Raw genomic sequence first — 19,984 nt, forward strand, 5'->3', positions numbered from 1 at the left:
TGGTACCACATTGCAATATGTGCAGGGCATATATATGAATGTGCCCTTAATCGGTAAACTATAGCCAGGGAATGCTAGCCAAGCCCATTGAAGGCATACATATATGAGACTGCAGGTCAGAGAAGATGAGCCTCTCATATGTCTGTAGGCAAGGTACATTTTTTTTTTTATTGGTAGTTGTTGACAGGTAAAGGATTTCCATACCTCTTACTAACAGCAGCAATAAAATATATATTTGTAATTGCCAGAACCAAGAAATTGTTCATATTTAAATATATATATATATATATATATATATATATATATATATATATATATATAATTTTACCAAATTTACCTTTACTGAGGCACCACTTGTGTCTTTAAAACAAGACTGCACAGCCTGAACCTTATCACTGGAAACGTCAAACCCAGGGGATCGGATAGGTGACAGCAATCTATCTATATCTACACATAGGAGACAACACCAAGATTATGTTATTATACATACTAGGACTAAATAGTTTTATATTTACTCTGTAAAATTCATTGTAGGGGGTATGAAAGGAGTAGGCGAGTGGAGGTAAATGGTAAGGATGAAAATAGGAGTAGGGGGAAAGAAAAGCTGTCAGAAAAAAATCTTCCCATAGAGAGAAAGTGGCTAGTACAATACAATTGGTGTGTAAAATATCAGCACAGAGTTGTGTTATTTGTCACAATGTCTTACATTTAAATATAAGTAGGTAGTAGTCCTTATCAATTAAAGCTAAATAGTGGATTTTATCATTACTTCACATTTAACAATTAAAAGAAAAGAATTATTAACATGTCTTTCATTTGACAAGCACCTTGATCCAATTATCCTTTTTGCCAACATTTTCCAAACCAGGAATGATAATAAAAGAGTGGAGTATCCACAAAAATGTGTAGTTCCTAAAAGGCCTAAAAATGTTACCTATTTACAGATAAACACATGTTGTATATAATTGTATCTCAAATGCATTGTTTAAATTTGATTGTGATAATCTATGGTCCATTAAAAGAATATGTTTAAGATGATAAAAAGCAGAGAAAGGCAGAATTAATTTACATTTACCTAAAGGTGGTAGGAGAAGGCTGTCTGGTAATTCATCTGCATTATAAAATGATGACTTCACTGGCTGGCTGAGTGATGGGCCTTTTACAGAATGTTGTTGATCTTGTGAGAATGAACATTCAGCAGAGGGCACTTTAGATACAACAGTATGGGGTAACTAGGGGAAAAAAGGTAAAATGTACATGACATTCTGAATTCTCATAGCTTTTGGTATTATAATTGAGGTAAAAGTGATTTAAATGAACAGACATATAAACACAAGCTTTCTTTGAGAGAGCAAATAAACATATTAACGTGTATAAAGGTAATATAGCTAAAAAAAAATGGAACTCAGCAAAATCTCCTAACAGGGCTGCTCTCTGTAAGCAGAATAACTCTCTGCTAGTAGAATGCTTTTGTAATGTTAGTTACTTTGGGTCGGCATTTTGCAATGTTACTTGTTTGTTTTATATACTTTTGCAGGTGAAGTTAAAGAATTAGAGAAAGCCCCTTTTGGACTTGCAGCTGTTAGTTGACATAGTAGTGGAAGAAGGAAGGCTGGGAGCAGCTTTGTCATGCAGGTGAACAAGTTTTAATTACATTTCAGGTTGTGGTGTGTGCCAGATGCGACTCATTGCTCTCAGCAATCACACCATAATCTACCATAACCACAGCTGCATGCAAACATGTGCACAAAATTATTCCCAACTGCTCCCATTTAGTCGGGTGTGTTTGAGCCTGGGATAGCATGCTTTGGTAAACTGAAGTATGAAATGATCCTAAAGCATCCCTAATAGACACATTCAGAGCAAAACAGATGCATTGAATCCCAGTGTTGTAGAACGGCATGTCAACCAGTGCACAGTAAGTCTGGGGATTTATGACCTAGCATTTCCATATATATAGACGAAATCGACTACATTACACAATATTGGTTGGTGCTTCAGAATACCCCATCGATCCGGATAGTGTATATGGCATGGAAAAAAAATTTAAAATATTTTGTTGAAACAATCTCAGTGCAGATATCTAATGCATATTTTATATTGTATTAGCTGAGCTAATAATGTTCTCTCTCTACTTGAACTATAAAATTCACAGTATGAAATGTGTCAGCATTGGTAATTAGAATTTACCCAGTTTTCTTTCAGAAGAGGAATATTCTTATTAGAAGCTTGAGTTTCTGAAAATGAGAAAAGCAAACATGTAACTTTTGCATTATAACTTTTTCCAGCAGAAGCTCAATTTCAGATGATACATATGGCTATAACTATCATACATACATCAATGTGATGAACTGCTAAAAGATTGAATGTACCAGAAGGCTTCTATATCTATTAATCTGAAAACTCCAATACAATTCTAAAGTCTATTTCAGATTATATATAGGTATATCTTTTACCAACTTATACCCATGGTTGTTGTAAAATGAGAAAACTAGATATATCTGTCAAAAATATACCATTCATTAAAGGTTTGTTATGCAATACAATTTTGTAAATACAAATTTTCCTCCCCCCCCCCCCCATATCTTATGGACATAAGAAATCCAGAGATTTTAATCAGGGGCATCATCAAAAGGTAATACATACAAATGTTAGAAGGAGCACAAACTACAGTGCTTAGGAAAGTGATTTGATGAATTACTTGTAAAGATACAAGGTAGTTGTCAGTGAATAAATTCCATGGTTTAAGGCCAACGAAGACTGACCGATACCAGCGAGAATAACTCTACACAGAGTGAACAGAGGGGATAATGTTAACTGCCCCACACCGAGGGTGAATAGAAAGGAAGTGTTAACTTAAGACTGAGGTTTTTGAAGTGGGGTAGAATTATTCCAAGACTGAACAGTTGGGTAATGCTCTTTTACACAAATTAGTAAAAGAGCAAATAGTGGGGTTTTGTGTTGTTCTGCACTGGGTGAACAGCAGGGTAGTGTTGGTTTACATTGAGGATAGTGGGGTAGGGTCCTTCAGCACCAAGTGTGAACAAAGGGGTTGTATTACTAAGCTGAAGGGCAACAGTAGGGCAACATTGTTCTAATTCAAGAGTTGGTGTTTCCCTAAATTAAAAGGTAACACTGTTGGTTAAGGTGAACATAGGGGTAGTGTTGTACTACACTAAGGGTGAACAGCTTTCTTCTGAGAGTGGTGCTCTACAAGGGTAGTGGAATTAGGGGCTAGTCCTAATTTACACATAGGGTGGAACAGCCAATATTGTTCGATACACATGGGAAGATGTGAGTCAAACTATGTAGGGCAAAAGGTCCACAATATGGGTGGAATGCAGGGTAGAACAGCTTTATCAGGAATAGTGAAAATAAAAATAGTCTGGCTGTACACCGAGGGGTAAACATAGGACAGTCAGACTGTACACCAATTCTTAAATGTTGAGATAGCCCTCCGGTACAAAGTGGGTGAAACAAAAGTATATTTCTGTTTTACAATAAAAGGTATAATCCTGCTGTAAATGGAGGACAGGGTGGTTGGATAGTCATGCTGTACATTCAGGGTGAGATGGTAGAAAAACCTTGCTGTACAACTAGGGTGGTTTGCTGGCATAATATCCTTCAAAATGCATCCCATCTATTTAAATGGAACCAACATCTACTGAATACATAAGTAGTTGCCAACCTTCACTAAATAACTATATACCAATATATTATAACACTATATTACTTCTAGATAGTTAAGTGTGGGTGGTTTACAAAGGTTTACAAAAAATTTGGGGTTTGGGTATTTATATAAAAAAAAACAAAAAAAAAAAAAAACCTTGAACCTGGTCAAGATTATGAGAATAGCACAGGCAAGGCTTATACACTGCAACCTCGGTCATATCACAAACCCTAACATAAGCCTGTGTTAACAAATATATTACGATTATAGTGTGAAAGACATGTAAAGACATTGAATAAAACTTTTTGTCTTTAGAAATCTTCACAACAGCAGCCTGTATGTCTAAAAAATTTAAATGTTTATTTATGCAAATGTAACTTCTGCTCCCAAAATTGGTCTCTAAGTCTCTCCCTCCCTGCTGCTTGTACCTCATTACTCCCCACCCTTAGCTATAGAACCAAAAGAAGACAGTTGAGGATGGACATGGAACTGATAGTAGGGGTTGGGAGATTTCCATAGAGAGCTCTGGTTTTAGGGACAAAGGGTACCTCCTGTGATCACCCAAGTTCACATATTGTAGCTTACTAGTCCTTAAGACAAAACTTAACCTGCGATACTCCCCTGTGCCCATCCCCGGGATGATCATTCATTCCCAGTCCTTGCAAGGGAAGCTGGGATTGCTGGGTGTCCTGGAAATCAAAGCGGACACTGCGCAACTCAGCTTTTTTGTTAGATACCTGTAGTGATCAGGCAGGTAGAAGGGGTTATTGCAGAAGGGACATTACCTGCCCCTTTCTGCAATAATAACCTGCTTGGCAGCTATGGTAGAAATTCTGCTCCTGCTATCCATGCTGGCAGCACTCAATGGTGTTTACAGAGAGCTCTTAAGTAAAGGCAAAAACCTTTTTAAACACCATAGTAAATCACAGAAGCTTCCAAAACTTTTTCTGAAAGTTACATACAGTAGTTTCTTCAAAAAGTTATGATCTTCACAAAGAACAAGAGACCAAACAAAGTGCACGTTACACCTGGATGACAGATCAGTACAGTATTGGAACAGACAGACAAAGAGGAGGTATAATTTTGTCTTGTCCTTTCTGGTAACTGCTATATAAATACCCAACGGCTATCAGAAGAGTATGTATATATAGATCATGTAAGCATGCAGGTGACAGGAAATCCAGCCAATGCAACCACATTTCAGGTGTCCTTTTCAGATGAGAAAAATTAAATACAGACATCTCATTGTGTAATATACACCTCCACCTTTCCATTTTCTTAGTTTTCATAAATGCAGCTCAGAACAGCCTAGGTACAGGTCTTTAAAACCTGCAAAAAAATTTTTTAAGATATTACAAGAGAAAAAATAAAATCAACACCACAAAATCCTGTGTCTAGGGAAGAACATTTTTGTCTATAGCAAAAAAATAGCTTTCCATTTTCAACTAATACAAAGTAGTTAAATGTCGGTTCCCACCTTAATGTTCTGGAGGCAGCACAAAGACTTTATGCTACTAACCTATGATTGTTCTGAAAATAGATCCAGAAAATGTTTCATTTCAATGATTTTTGTTGAAATTTTTCAAAGAAATATCAAAAGCAACAAATGCAAAAAAAGTACAAAAGAACAAACAAATCAATGCTTTTACAAAGGTCCTCAAATACATATACATACAGCCTTCCAAAACGAGACATAGGCTATACCAAACCCTCCAAATCTGGAGCTTCAATAGAACTGTGCAGCTATTAAAACAATCACAAAAGGAAAAAATTACAAAAAGAACCTCTGCCTTTACTACCAGGCAAGACACAAAAGTGAACCAAGGACAGGAACAGAGGAAAGAAACTAGCCAAGAAAGAAAAGGGAAAAAGTGGATGAGGGGGTTAAGGAGACCAGGACCATCCCAGGGAGCACCTACCACATACAGGCAAAACATTCCAGGGGGAGGTTAAATTATATATTTAAAAAGTAGTAAACAAACTCCACTGGGAGATGGCAGCTCATCCAGGGAGACAATCTTTTGCTAGGCCTTCATTTCATCACAGAGTCTAACCACCATGTTTTCATTAATGAAGTACCAACGAACCTTATGTTAAACTTGGGTCACTGAAGGGGCAGAAAGTTATTTATTTATTTTTTTATAAAGGACTGGTTATTTGTAAATAGTACAAAGCACACTAGCCCATATATTTACCATTTCTATTTACTGTAGTTTACTTTCCTAATAAATGGAACTCAATGTGATGGCAGCAAGACTTTTGCAAATATATGGCCAAAACAGCATATACAACATGAACTTGAAAAAGGTTTCTGAAATGGTTTTAAATTTGACTAAATGGTAGGCAGAGTCAAAAATAAGAAAACATAAAAATCATGAACAAATAAACACAACGTTTGGCATTTATTAAGCAAAAATCTCTTCTTGTTTACATAATAACTATGCCATACACCATGCTATGCAGAATTAATTGTATTCCAGGGCAGATGTTTTCCAAGCAGAAAACAAATATATTATTCAGTTTTACCCAAAAACCAATATGCATTTTTGTGACATTATAAATAAGATTGGAATACATTTTCCTCATTCAGTGGAGAATCTGACAGCAGTTGCGATACAGAAGAAAAATGAAAGTAGACATAGCACAAATTAATAAGGATAGACATGAATAAATTAGGAGAGGTAAAATGGAGAAGGGGAAATTAAATTAGTTATTTTTCAGTTTATTCTATGCATATACAGAATATGGTAAGAACACTGTCAGACTATGTGGGTTGGAAGGGGGAATATATATGTAGATATATGTATATATTAAATACTTATGTACACACACACACGAACATTTATATATGTATTTATTTGTATAATATATATACACATATATACACACACACACACACACACACACACATATAATATTATTATTAGTATTATTAGCATTGATTATAGCACACATGCACTAAAGTATCACTTCAATAAGCTTAGGTAATGTCACAACAATTAGGTCCATCCAGGGTTGCATTATTTTGCCAAGATCTTGTAATAATTATGGGAGTGTACAATATTATAATATTGTCATATTGCTGCATCAATAAAGCCTTCCCTAGCACATCTCAAAGATTCTCATTGGGGCCAATTCATGTCTGAAAATTATGTTTCTTGCTTCCTGAACCAAGGCCAGGATACAATTAGCTTAAACTGAGAACATTTTAAGCAAAAGGAATCCTGGCATTGTCATCTTGGGATGTGTTTATGCCATCAGGAAAAAAAAAAAAAAATGATGGAAAAAACGTGTTATTCAGTATATTCATGTAGTCAGCTAAAATAATTTTTGGGTACATTTTTTGTTGAACCTGACAAACTAAAGCAAACCCAGACCATACAAGGGGGTGCTGAGAAGTTCCTGGCTTTGCCCAGAAAGAAGAGAGCCAGATTTATGAAATAACATATTTATTCAACATATTCCCCCCTGAGACTGATGCACTTGGTACAGCGTATTTGCAGCTTTTCTAGACTGTTCAAATAAAAGTCCTTTGCTTGGGCCGCAAACCAGCTCTCTTTGACGTCAGAAATGTCCTCAAAACGTCGCCCCTTCAGGCGTTTCTTCAAATGCAGGAACAGATAATAGTCTGAAGGGGCCAGGTCACGTGAGTAGGGGCGATGGAGGACCAATTGGAAACCCAAGGTGTTCAATTTGGCAGCCACAACGTTGGTCATGAGCGCAGGTGCATTGTCCTGGAAAAAAAGGATCCTCTTATTCAACTTTCCACTGAGTTTCGTCTTAATTGCCTCCTTTGGCTGGTCTAGGAGGCTAGCATAATACTGTCCGGTGATACTAGAGCCCTGAGGTAGGTAGTCCACCAACAGAATACCGTCTTTGTCCCAAAGAATGGACACCATTACTTTTTTGGCTGATTTCTGGGTTTTGAACTTCTTTGGACACGGGGACCCGCTGTGGCGCCATTCCTTTGACTGTTCCTTGGTTTCAGGATCATAGATGTGGAGCCAGGTTTCATCCTCAGTCACTAACCTAGCCAAAAAGGCCTGAACAGCTTCAAAATGGGCAAAAACAGCTTTGGATGCTTCAGCTCGTTCCTTCTTCTGATCAATGTTCAAACATTTCCGCACCCACTTTGCTGAAAGCTTGCCCATATCTAGGATAGTGGTGATAACAAACCCAACAGGCTTCCGTGAGATGTCAAGTAGCTGGGCTATCTTTTTTGCGGATATTCGCCGGTCCTCAATAATCAGCTCATGGACAGCATCGCATGTTGCCGGGACAGTTGAGGTTGGGGGGCGCCCACTGCGGGGCTCATCTTCAAGGGTGATATCCCCAGTCTTGAAACAAGATATCCAGGTTTTGACTGTGCTGTAGGAAGAACACTTCTCCCCCAGTGTTTGTGACATCTCAGTGTAAATGTCCTTTGCTGACTTTCCCTGGAGAAACAAAACTTCTTGACAGCCCGTAACTCGACGACGCCAAACTTGCTTGTGCCTCTGCCATCAGCTTCTCACTAAAAGAAAAAACAGTTTTAGGAATCGCAAAGACCTGATTTTTGCACAGTTACATACTAAGATTTTAGGCTGTCATATGCCCTCACACTCATTTTTCATCTGGAAGGGGTCAAAGCCATGAAGTTCTCGGTAAAACACTACCATGGAACTGGAGTCCTTTGGTGTGAGAAGACTAAAAATTAAAAAAAAAAACAATTTAACCACCTGGGAGGTTACCCCGAACCACGAAAACTTGCTAAAAGCATAGCTAAAAAAGCAACATTGTATGACAATCGGATTACAACTGAAAAAAAAACCAAACACTTACCTTGTCCCCGCAGCTCCTCCGGAGACGTCTTCTCTCTTCTGTCTTCCCCCGGCGTGTGCAGTGACGATCTCCGGGGTTTCCCTACATGCGTCGGTGCGGGCGGGAGGTGGGAAATTTAAATCACTTTGTATTGTCCAATACAAAGAAATCTTTATATTATATATAATTTTTATATATATAATTTTTTATATAAATAATATAAGCTACTGTACAGTTACATTACACACTTTTTTTTTTAAAGATTTTTTTTTTATAATGTTTTTTAATATTTTTCTTTCAGTTTATTAATGTTTTAATCAATTTTGGAGATATTTTGGTGAGTTATGCCTAAGAATTAAAGCCTACAATCTAAAATAAATTTCCATGCAAAAAATGTAAAGCTTTTTGCATGGAAGTACGGAAAGAATTAGTACACTCAGCGTTCGCATACGCGTCCCTCCTGATGATGTCAGTGCATACGCCCGTCGACGGGGGAGATCTCAAACATGCAATTCAATCAAGATAACCAAAGAAATTATGAGACCTGGAAGTTTCTTACCAAAATCAAGGGCCTCATCCACAGCTATCACAAAAGACTGCATGCTATTAATAATGCTAAAGGGGGCAGTTCACAGTATTAGGAAATAAGGTTATGCAAATGTTTGAACAGGGACCATCTCATTATTTTCCTTTACTGCTAGGTTTTGTTTAATGGTTGTGCTATTCTGTGATGGCTTATAGTTACATTTGGATTTAAAGTAAATGAACTGTGTTGCCTTTTAACCATGTTCTTTTTAAAGAATGACACACATCTTATAAATTGTGTCAAGGTAATGTAACCTAATGAGCACAACTGTGTATATTTTACGCACAAGAATATAGAATAATGTGATACATTTTTGACATAGGTCAAAAGTCCACAAAGAGATCAGGGATACCCACGGCATATGATAATAATCATTAATAAATCAATTAATGTAAAACTCCAGGGAGAAAAAATAAATTCAACCATCAAAAGTGAAAACCTTTTCTGCAATATTAACCTTCTCCATAGAAGTACAATAGAAGCTACTAATTGTTAGTAGATGACCTTTGCTTAAGAATTAAATGCTAGCCAGCATCATATCGGTCACCCTGTTTTCACCTCCTATCAGCATATCTATTGTTCACACATTACTTTAATTTAAGTTCTACTTACATTCTACTTTTCACAGCATGAGATCTGATGCATAGAAACTTCAAAAGGCTTATACTATATCATATTCAGGTACTGCTTTTATTATAGAAAACACATTTAGAGATTTATTTATAAAAGAGGGAATCAGACATTCCCTGGTGGAATGTCTGAAGGTCAAAAGTTAAATCATACCTGGATGTTTTATTTATTTATTTTTACAAAACCCTAATAGACATCACAGCCAAGTGAGTAACCTATTTTATTAACCTCTTCATAATAAAAAACAGGATATAAATTGTATTACCTGAAGGATTTATGTATTACATATTGGATTTAGGCTTTAAAGTACATTCTAGCTATCTCTAGAAATGACCCATCATTATGTGACAACCCTGGCTGGATCAGTATGCAGATAGATTCTAAAAATCACAGCTCTAAATTTCTAAATTACAAGGTTAAATTTGAAAACCTAATAAGTGAACCCCCAGGCTCCGACAGGTGAGAAGCCTGATCATCAATCCCCACAGTCACATTTGGCTGGTCTAGGCAAATTATGAGTAGGAAGAGCTGGGGATCCAAAATAGGTCTCTTTAAAATGCAACATTGTTTATTCTGTTGCATGACTAGCTGCGTAATAAGGCTGTCCATGCAACTCAGCAATATTTTCCTTTATGTTTTAAAATGTCTATTTATAAAACAGTGAATCTCACATTCACCGAAACATTGCCTGTGGAAAATCAGTCATTTAAACACATCGAAAATTCTCCACCAGGGATGTTAGAATCACTGCTTTATAGATAGACCCCTAGGTGTGCTTTAGGGAAATTGCACAGAAATCACCAAATTTCATAGGTCTGTTCAAATCTATTCTTCAGTATTGTAGTCACTTTAGCAACAGAAAACTGTAGTGACGTCTGTAAACAAATAAATCAGTATCATCAAACAACTTAATGGATAAGTAATGTATATGGTAGCTATGCACAGAAATACTGTCAAAATACAATGAAAGGAGAACCAGACCCACTTCTGAAGCCCAAGCATCCCTTCCTAGAAAAAAGATCCCTGGGATTCCAGAGGCAATATTCATCAAGCACTGTGTAGAGGTACTAAAGTGCATTAGTACTCAACAGATAGCAATTACGGTACCATGTTTTAGGGCTGATTTTGAAAAAGCCAAATACTAGCACATGGATTATAAATACTTTCCTATTAGCATTACTTTATCAATAATTCTTGGGTAATAGCGCCATCTAGTGACACTATTACATTAATGCAACTTTCTAAATAATATAGCTTTTATCCAGGTAATAAATTCTGCTAAAACTATAGAGATTATTACTTAAACCAGGGCTGCCCACACTTTTTTGGCTTGCAAACTACTTTTAAAATGACCAAGTAAAAATGATCTACCAACAATAAAAATGCTAAACATATGTTTAATAATATATACCGAGTATACTTTATATTTAAAATATAAATTGTTTTCCTTGCATAACAGCATGAACATGAATGGCACAATACAATTCTGTACATTTCTGGCCATTACCTTACCCCAATGACGTCTTAAACTGACTTTAACTATCTCTATTCCATTTAGTTAAATGGAAAAAAATGAGGCAGCTTTAAAGCCTTTGTCAAGTGACATGTAACAGCCACTCTACAAAAAAGAAGTGTATATTTAGATCCTCTGAAAGTTAAAATTTTAAAACCATTAGAAATCAAGATAATGGATACAGGGAAAGAAACAAGTATATGCCTTCAATTTATAAGAATATACATAAAGAGAAGTTCTAGCTAAGGTGCAATGAGAAAAAGAGAGAGACTACGTCCCCGCAGGACGCGCTACCACAGGCGAAGTACTATGGCAGCCCTTGGTGACGTAAGTGGACGGAGCCAGTGAGCTGAGTGAGGGTTCTGCGATCGACTTGCATTGCCCTTGCGATCTACCAGTAGATCGCGATCGACGTGTTGGGCATCCCTGACCTAAAAACTGTTCTCCAGCTCTCCACCCAATGCTTATACCATCTGTAGCAATTCTCACTAAACCCCTGCCAAAATTCCCTTTGTGTAACACTGCCTCCTGCAGAAGTAAACGGTTGTATGTAAATTCAATTTTATTTTCCAGTGTAGTTTATCAATTCTCCTATGTTCATGAACATCCCCTCCTTGGTATCAAGTCATTGTAGATTTTTGCATACATTATTCAACCTTCTGTTCTCACACAAATGGCAAAGACCAATAAACAATAATTATAACTTTTTAGATTTGTCATTCCTGGGCTTTTGAAAGAATTATTTATTATTTTATTATTAATTAGTTATGCATTGGTTCATGCAAGAATCTAAATATTCAGAGGTACAACATTGGGAGAGATTTATGTTTACACCGGTATTTAGCTTTACTCACTTTAAAGATAGCTCTCGGATTGAAAAATTGGAACCAAGGCCCCCCTTCATATTACTTGTACACTACCTAAAAACATGCATATAATACATGTGTTTAGGTTCCTCTTTCTGTGTCTGGTTGAATATATTTCCTTCCAATTTAGTATATGTGCCTCACAATTTCCAAATGTCTTTTATCTGTGCAATGGTTTTTTGTGACTTTTCCAAAATAACCTGGCTCACAGGAAGAATCATGCACCCCCACATTGGGCCTGATTTAATAAAGCTCTCCAAGGCTGGAGAGGATACACTTTTCATCAGTGAAGCTGGGTGATCCAGCAAACCTGGAATGGATATGCTAGCAAATGTTTTGAATCCTGGACCAGTTCCATTTCAGGTTTGCTGGATCACCCAGCTTCACTGATGAACGTGTATCCACCAGCTTTGGAGAGCTTTAATAAATCAGGCTCGTTGAAGGAGATCCACTGGGAAGCTGAATAAAATGATATATAATGTAAAGGACTTCAGTGATAGCAATCCCTTCAAACAGCACTTAAATCAGCTGCCTATTATCCTATTATTCTGGTATGGCTATGTGCAGGATGAAAGCTTGCGTTCTGATGCAAAAATGTTATTATAATGACTAATATTTCTGCTTGTATACAGCACAGCAAAAAAAAAAAATTCTTGTTAAAGCTGTCGGTGGCATTTTTATATATGATGTAAACTGAACTAAAACAAATAAAAATGAAGACACAAATAATTTGATGATTTTTATTATTTAAGTTTGGATGCAGTGACATGTGCATTTTAACGAATATGGGTAACAGAACAGCTTAAATGACAAAACTGACAGTTTTTTATGGTTAGATGGATAAGAAAACTGTTTAAACAAGTTATACCACTGAATTAGTAAGTCATAAGGTTTTACATCCAACATGAAAGTGCAGTGGTAGCATAGGAATGTATAGACCATATAGTGGATGCAGTCACGTCCACATGGCCTTGTTTGTATCTGGTCAAAAAGTCTACAGAAATCCATTTTTAGTGGTAATCAGTACTGACTGGCATATTACTGAATGTGCCTCAGAAGCAAGCTCCTGTTAAAAAATGCATTCATAGTGCTAAAACAGAGGTATTCTGTGTTACTATTTAATGAAGGTACCCTGCAATTCTTAATATTTTTTTACTACTTGGCTCAATTCCAACTAGTTAAGCTGGTGACAGGTGTACCTTAAAAAAATTAGTATTACAAATTTAGTAAATTACCTCTGGTATGTTCTAGCATGCACATATTACTAGTAAGCAAAATCACCCAAAACATTTACAAAGTAACAGTAAGGGTGTGTGTGTAACAATTTGGTGTGGAAAGTTGTTTTGTGTGCAGGCAAGTACAGGTACCTGCTATAACCCAGGGTCTGGTAACTAGCTTGATGAAACTACAGACTTACTAATTTATTCACAAAACCTAACACAGATATGAAAACGATTTGCTAATGCATGGATCACATTTTTGCCCAGTACACTAAAGATTTCATTGCATGGATTTGTTGAATTTAACACATATGCATATTCTGTATGTTTTTAGTATTTTTTAAATAATCTTACTGGAGAAACTCTTCTTATCAATGTATCTGGAGGACCAATTGTTACCAAAGCTCTCAGGTCTGGCCAACAATTGCAACTCCAAGTTGTGTTACGTGTAAGGTACAGTTGCTGAAAATTGATATTTGCTTTTTTATAGAGAATTATAGACTATATAGGAAAGTGTGTGTACTGTTCTCATGCCATGCTGTAAACACAATTTCCTCACAAAGCAGGGAACATACAGGCTTAGGGAAGTACAGACCTAAAAAGTACCAAGGCAATAGAACTTTCTCACACTATTAACAGATTTCCTAAAAGTACATTTTCATTTTGTAGTAAGGGAAATCTTAGTTCCTAACACTGTAGTTTCCTAACCTAGCTGATAAATTATTTACGCACACCTACTGAAGCATCCTATTATAGTGATAAAAGGTATCCAATGCCAGCCTATGTCAATCACTGTAGAAAGGATTTAATGAAACATTAGCATAACAATAGGACTAGAGTTGTGTAGCAAATCCCTACTGAAAACAACTAAACAGCAACCTTTTACAGAAAGAAATAGAATATATGGATGTTGCTGCTGATTGGAATATAGGATGCACAACGTCTCTGAAAGGCACAAATTATAAAATATTCATTCAACGCAGGAAATTAAACTGTTTTTGTCCAACATAAAAATCTATCCAAATCTAAACTCTCAAAATTTAGGTGGAATCATATATGATTTGTATTTATGCAACCCAAGAAGTGAAATAACTTAAGATATAACAGAAAAAAATGCCTACTTCTAATAAGCATGAATAGTAAAAAAAAAAGTAGGGAAGAATTTTATAAGTGCAAGTCAGGACAGATCAGAGTGCTGCCACCTAGATAATGCCAGGTTGTCAGCTAACCTGAGTCCGAGTCACTGCTATCTGAAGAGCTGGAGTCACTGCTACTATCTGATGTAGATGAAGAACTGCTGCTGCTTTCACTTAGTCGACTTGGTCCTCCCATGACCTGAGGCACAGCTGTGGCTTCATCCATGTGACCTGACACAAATCAAAATATTAGTTTACAGCCTATCACAACCAACATTTTCAACAAATATTAGAGAAGCTCCAATCTTCACCATGTGCAAAATTAAATGTTCAGAGATGGAAATTTGGTTGACAAATCAATGATTTCCAGTACACAATGTAATATGAAAATTTGCTCCTTGCAGGAAAACAGCAGAATATTAAAATTGGTCAATATGTGCCGGTCATCTGACAAGGTGGGCTGCACATGTAGACTAGTTATTGTCAGATGGGGTGGGATATGTCAGAAAAGACAATGCAAACACAGTGGCTTCTTGATGCATATTGCAGTTTTTATCAAGGTAAATTGAGATTACGGATTTCAATGTTGGCCGCCTAATAAATATAATTAACTTCCACCAGGGTTAGCCATAGTTTTGAATAAACAAGTTTTAATTTGGCCTGAAAGCACATCAGTGTATTAAAGACATACGGAAACATTATCTTCAGCCACAGACCTGCAAGTTTACCCTTCTTGGCAAAGTTTAGTTGTCCACTAACATCCTGAAGCCTCTTTTCAAGTTCTTGTTTTTTTTCTTTATTCAGTTCATCCTTTGATTTTAAGGGTTTTTCAGCTACAAATAGAATACAATTTTAACATTTAAATAGGCAAACATTCCAGGTCATTCTTTAGTTGTTTTGGAATCAGTTAGGTCTGAAGCATGATTCTGCAGACTTGGCCTACATCTGTTCTTTGCAAAATGTTTAAAGCTTGGCATACGGCTGTGTAATGTAAAAAGTTTTAACATTGCCTTTCTTGTCCAAGCTCAAGTTTATAAACATCTACATAAAATACAAAGTTACACTGTACCATTCTAGCACCATGTCACCTAATGGAATTGCAACAATATTATACTAATGTTCTCCCCTAGACCTTGTACACACTACTCCATTACATGGGCTTACATGCCACCTCTAAAGAAAAGTTCAATGTTTTTTTACATCACATTTGAATGTGGGGATAAAGTCATTTGTTTGAATTATTTAAAATATTGTGTTTGCATTTAAAACTACATTATTCAAATTTAAATTAAAAAGAAAAAAGGCGCAGTGCTATTCCTACAGAGTTTTCATCAGCTGTACATACCATTTGATTTTTTAGGTTTCTTCCGCAGGATAAGTGCAACATATTTTTCCAAACTTCTCAAGGTAGATGGTTTTAATGTTTCAAAATCTATTTCAATTTCATGAGGATTGGATTCTTTCAGGGATGGCTCTCTAGACTGGATGATGTGCACAATGCGAGACAGTTTTTCCCCTGGCAATTTATTGATGTCCAAGCTTAGCTGTCTCTTTTCATCATAACTCATAGGCTTAGCATTATCTTCATCTTCTGAAACTGCCAACTTCTTTTTCTTGTTTTTGGAATCACTTTGAGCATAGAAGAATAAACACAAGTTAAACCTTCTATTTTAAATTAAAAAAAAAATCAAGCCATCTACACTTCTATGCTTTAGGTGAACGATTCAAGACTACATTTAATCCATTTATGGCTTATTGTAAGGAAATGGTATTTTTAATAATACAATATTCTTGTATTATTAGCCTGCAGTAAATATCTGAACTTCAGCATCCAGACATGGAGGAAAAGGGGTAGCACTCCAGGTAAGTAAAGTTTTAATGCATTACACAATGTTAAATCAAGCTTGCGGATTGCCAAAAAGCACAAAAAGTGACCCTATAGGTGTGCACTTCTGTTTCTTTACTATAGAATCACAGTCCTAGCAAAGCTATATTGTCTTTACTGATGTAAAAAAAAACCTGGTAAGTAAGATGAGAAACAAATGGCTTCCTTAACAAGTGCATTCTATACCCCGTCAGAAATACCACTTGTATTTTATTGATGCTGTTCATGTGGAATCTACATGTTGCTCTGGAAAATGGCAGTGAAAAAAGCCCAGAGTTGTCATATTACTAAATACTGGGCCTAGCTTTGTTTTCAGAGAGAAAACAGAGCTGGTGACCAAATCGACCTGTTTGCTTGTATTTGTGTTCTATATAAAATCACATATTTCTTTTTGTATGTTTCCAACACATCTTTTCATGGGTCTCCAAATGTCCCCTTCTCTCCAGAAAAAGGGTAGTGTTACTTTACTAATACAAGGGCAATTTACAAGATGTTCGCCTTTCACTGTCCAGTCAATGGGTGGAGGAGAGGAGAAATAAGTGTTACTGAAATGAAGAAGAGAAAGGTCAACAAAAACAGCTTTAGATCTGTGTATTTATCAGTTTCCAGAGTTCTTCAAACACTTGAAAAAGCCAAGTTTGTAAAGTATCAAGAACTAGATTTTATTAGGACAGATGGGACTCCCATGTATCAAGATGCTATAGATTCCTGAAAAATGTCCCATAAAACAATGAGTTTCTTACACTTTAAAAACGTGCTGGAATGTAGTAAACATAATGCCTTACTTTAGTGAAGATTTCTTCTTTGTTTCCTTGCGTTTCTTTTTCTTTTTTGCTTTTTGGCTGCTCTTCTTGATCAGCATTCGTTTTTTCTTGCTTTTATTTTTTTTCTTTCTATTCTCCTTCTTTATCTTTTTTTTAGGAACAGCACCCTTGGTTAAAGCCTTAAGTTGCTCTTGTACCATTTTCAGCTTATAAAAGAAAGCAAAGCAGTTCAGACATTGCTGGTGTAAATTTGAAGACACAGAACCCATTCATAACAATGTCCTATTGGGAATTGAAGACTTTATAGAATACCTGTGAGATAAGTAAGTGGAGCATTTACCTCTATTTCTTGGTTCTCCCCTAGTAAATCTCATTGTCTAAATCTTTTTACTGTTCCAACATTTCCCTTCATTTACTGCATCATCTTTCTACTTTTTTCCAGGTGCCCTGATGATGTGACACTAATGCCCAATCTAATTCCAGACATGCGTGACATCAAGTGTCAAGTCATCTGCTTTTGTTTTACTTTAAAGTCGGTGAGGTGGTATGTCTACTGAACAGATAAAGATCATAAAAATTTAACAAAGGGTATTACTTGCCTTTTTCAAGTGTCAACACCCCACACCCATTGTTATGTTGTTCTGTGCTCTGTAATAAACATGTCCAGCTTACCTGCTCTTGCAAAACGGCGAGCTGTCGTGACCTCTCAGCTTCAGAATCAGAAGAGGAAGAAGAAGAACTTGAACTACTGCTATCACTGGATGATGTCTTGTATGAATTTTGGGTAGTAAAGTTTACAGGTTCATCAGGGATTTTCGCAAATAGGGTCTCAAACACATCCTGAAATGAAATCAACAAAAAACCATTAATATGTTAAAATCCTAAGACACACAACATTGTAATTGTAAAACAAATAACAATAAAAAATTATCTTAAAAAACTCCACAATATGGACATATGGTTTACCTTTTTTTTTCAACAGCTTAGAAACAATTGCTGGGTGAAAATGTTAAGACTAAAGAGGATTAGTATTCAGAACCCATGTGTAAGCCACACCTTTGATTAGCAGCAGACCAATTGAAGATTGGTAGTAACAATCAAATTCTGACTGGATTGGAGTCAAGGTAGATGTTACATTAGCTCCTTGGGTTTGAAAAAAAAGCAGCTTTCTTGTCAAAAAAGTACTGAAGTCTACCTTGAGATGAGTTTAGTTTAGGAATGTGATCAACCACATTTTATTTCAAGATTGTGGAAGGAGAAGCTTGAGAAGAAGACAGAAAATGTATTCAGGAACGGAGGTATTAGTAACCAAATGTGAAAATAATTAGGCAGCTTAAACCCAAGTTACCATGTAACCATCAGACGTTGGAAGGTCTGTGATGAATTTCATAGAAAGTCGCACTGGGATGGTGGTAGAAAAGGACCCATAACAGCATGGGTCAAATACCTGAGTTGGGCAAGAGCAGCAAATGCTTTAATTTAGCCACCCAAAAAAAGATGCAAAAACAATGTTATAAGGGATTCCAGGAGTTGTGAACCCAGCAATGAGATTTATTTCTCTACTACACAGGCACCAGGATTTTAGAATTTTGGAAGAACGAAAGAATATGGGTGGCCATCACTGCTATATTTTGGAGAAAAAAAAAAAAAAGCAGCTAAAAAAGGATTTTACTGCACAGTTATATTGGCAGTAAAAATGGGTAATTTTTCTGTTCATAAAAGCACTCTGGATAACAAAAAACATGTTCTAATGTTTAAGCATATGAAAACTCATACTTTGGTTTTATATATATATGTAAAAAAAGAAAAGAAATTGTACAGATTGATCACAAACTATACCTGTAACTTCCGAGTCATGTTAACCACTTCACTGTCCGGGGGATTACATTTATAACAGTTTGCAAACATTAAGCGAACATCAGATGCAAACTCACGGGTGTCTTTGTATTGTCCAGTCTCCATTTTATCCTTTATTAAAAAAAAAAATAAAAAAAAATAGAATAAAAGAAAAACATTCATAAATACAGAACATCCTGAACATTTAGCACACTAAAGACCCAAATATATGTATAATTGTTAGGTATACGTGCAGTCACAAAACAAAACTTTACTTTTCTCTAGAACAGAGAATTTCAGACTGTGCTAACTCTCCCTCTTCCTTTCTGCAGTTAATGAGGAACTAGGTAGCCCTTGAGCTTTGAATGTGATCCAGGACATAAGTAATAGTTCTTTTTCATATCTACAATAGGATATTATTTATTACAAATAGCATTTCCCAAATTAAGGATTTTTAACCTAATTGTGCGACATTTCTCATCTTTCAGTCTACATTATATCATTGTTTATGGCTTCTTAGACAACACTACATTGACATGATGAACTTACCCTGATAGTTGTCAAATCCATGGGACAGGCCACAAGGTCACCTGAACCAGGAAAGGCGAGCACTGATGAATCAGCAGGCTTGTAGAGAGGCCAAGCATAGTTAGCATGCTTTTTAGACATCAACTCATTTAAAATGCTATTGCAGTGTTTCAGCTGTTCACTCGACTGATTAGAGTTGATTGGTCCAACTGGTTGTTGAGAATCAGGAAGATCTCTGCTTAAAGTCTCTGAAAACCTGTTGTCTGTTCCTAACGGTGTATCTGCCTGCTTTGGTTTAACAGGAGTGGGAGAAGATTCACAGCTTTTTGCAATGACAGATACAGCTGGTGTGGTGGTGTCAGCTTTCCGTTTAATGCCCTTATTAGCCTAGAAGTATTTAAGAAAAAAATGTTTTGAAAAATTACCAATTTTTAAGCACCTGTAAGGCACAAAACCAAATTGTAACATACAAACATGAAGCAACAACATTCATAACTCATACAACATCTAGGACCTTTGCCACAGGAGACTTGAACTGGGGGGGGGGGGG

The 19,984-nt window shown here is 36.2% G+C and overlaps 1 protein-coding gene across 2 annotated transcripts in view; it reads right to left on the minus strand.

Moving 5' to 3' along the window:
- BRDT (bromodomain testis associated) overlaps positions 1 to 19,984 on the minus strand; it is a 44,437-nt gene that overhangs the window by 10,859 nt on the left and 13,594 nt on the right. For both annotated transcript variants that reach the window (XM_072419889.1, XM_072419890.1), the window contains 10 exons: positions 19,456 to 19,821; positions 18,910 to 19,038; positions 17,743 to 17,910; positions 17,092 to 17,276; positions 15,767 to 16,050; positions 15,138 to 15,254; positions 14,515 to 14,652; positions 2,191 to 2,237; positions 1,076 to 1,232; positions 338 to 447 (listed from right to left, as the gene is read on the minus strand). In XM_072419889.1, the coding sequence (XP_072275990.1) occupies positions 338 to 447; positions 1,076 to 1,232; positions 2,191 to 2,237; positions 14,515 to 14,652; positions 15,138 to 15,254; positions 15,767 to 16,050; positions 17,092 to 17,276; positions 17,743 to 17,910; positions 18,910 to 19,038; positions 19,456 to 19,821 (1,701 nt within the window). The remainder of the gene's footprint in view (positions 1 to 337; positions 448 to 1,075; positions 1,233 to 2,190; positions 2,238 to 14,514; positions 14,653 to 15,137; positions 15,255 to 15,766; positions 16,051 to 17,091; positions 17,277 to 17,742; positions 17,911 to 18,909; positions 19,039 to 19,455; positions 19,822 to 19,984) is intronic.

Source organism: Pyxicephalus adspersus, chromosome 8 (assembly GCF_032062135.1).
Source record: "Pyxicephalus adspersus chromosome 8, UCB_Pads_2.0, whole genome shotgun sequence".
NCBI classification, from domain to species: domain Eukaryota; kingdom Metazoa; phylum Chordata; class Amphibia; order Anura; family Pyxicephalidae; genus Pyxicephalus; species Pyxicephalus adspersus.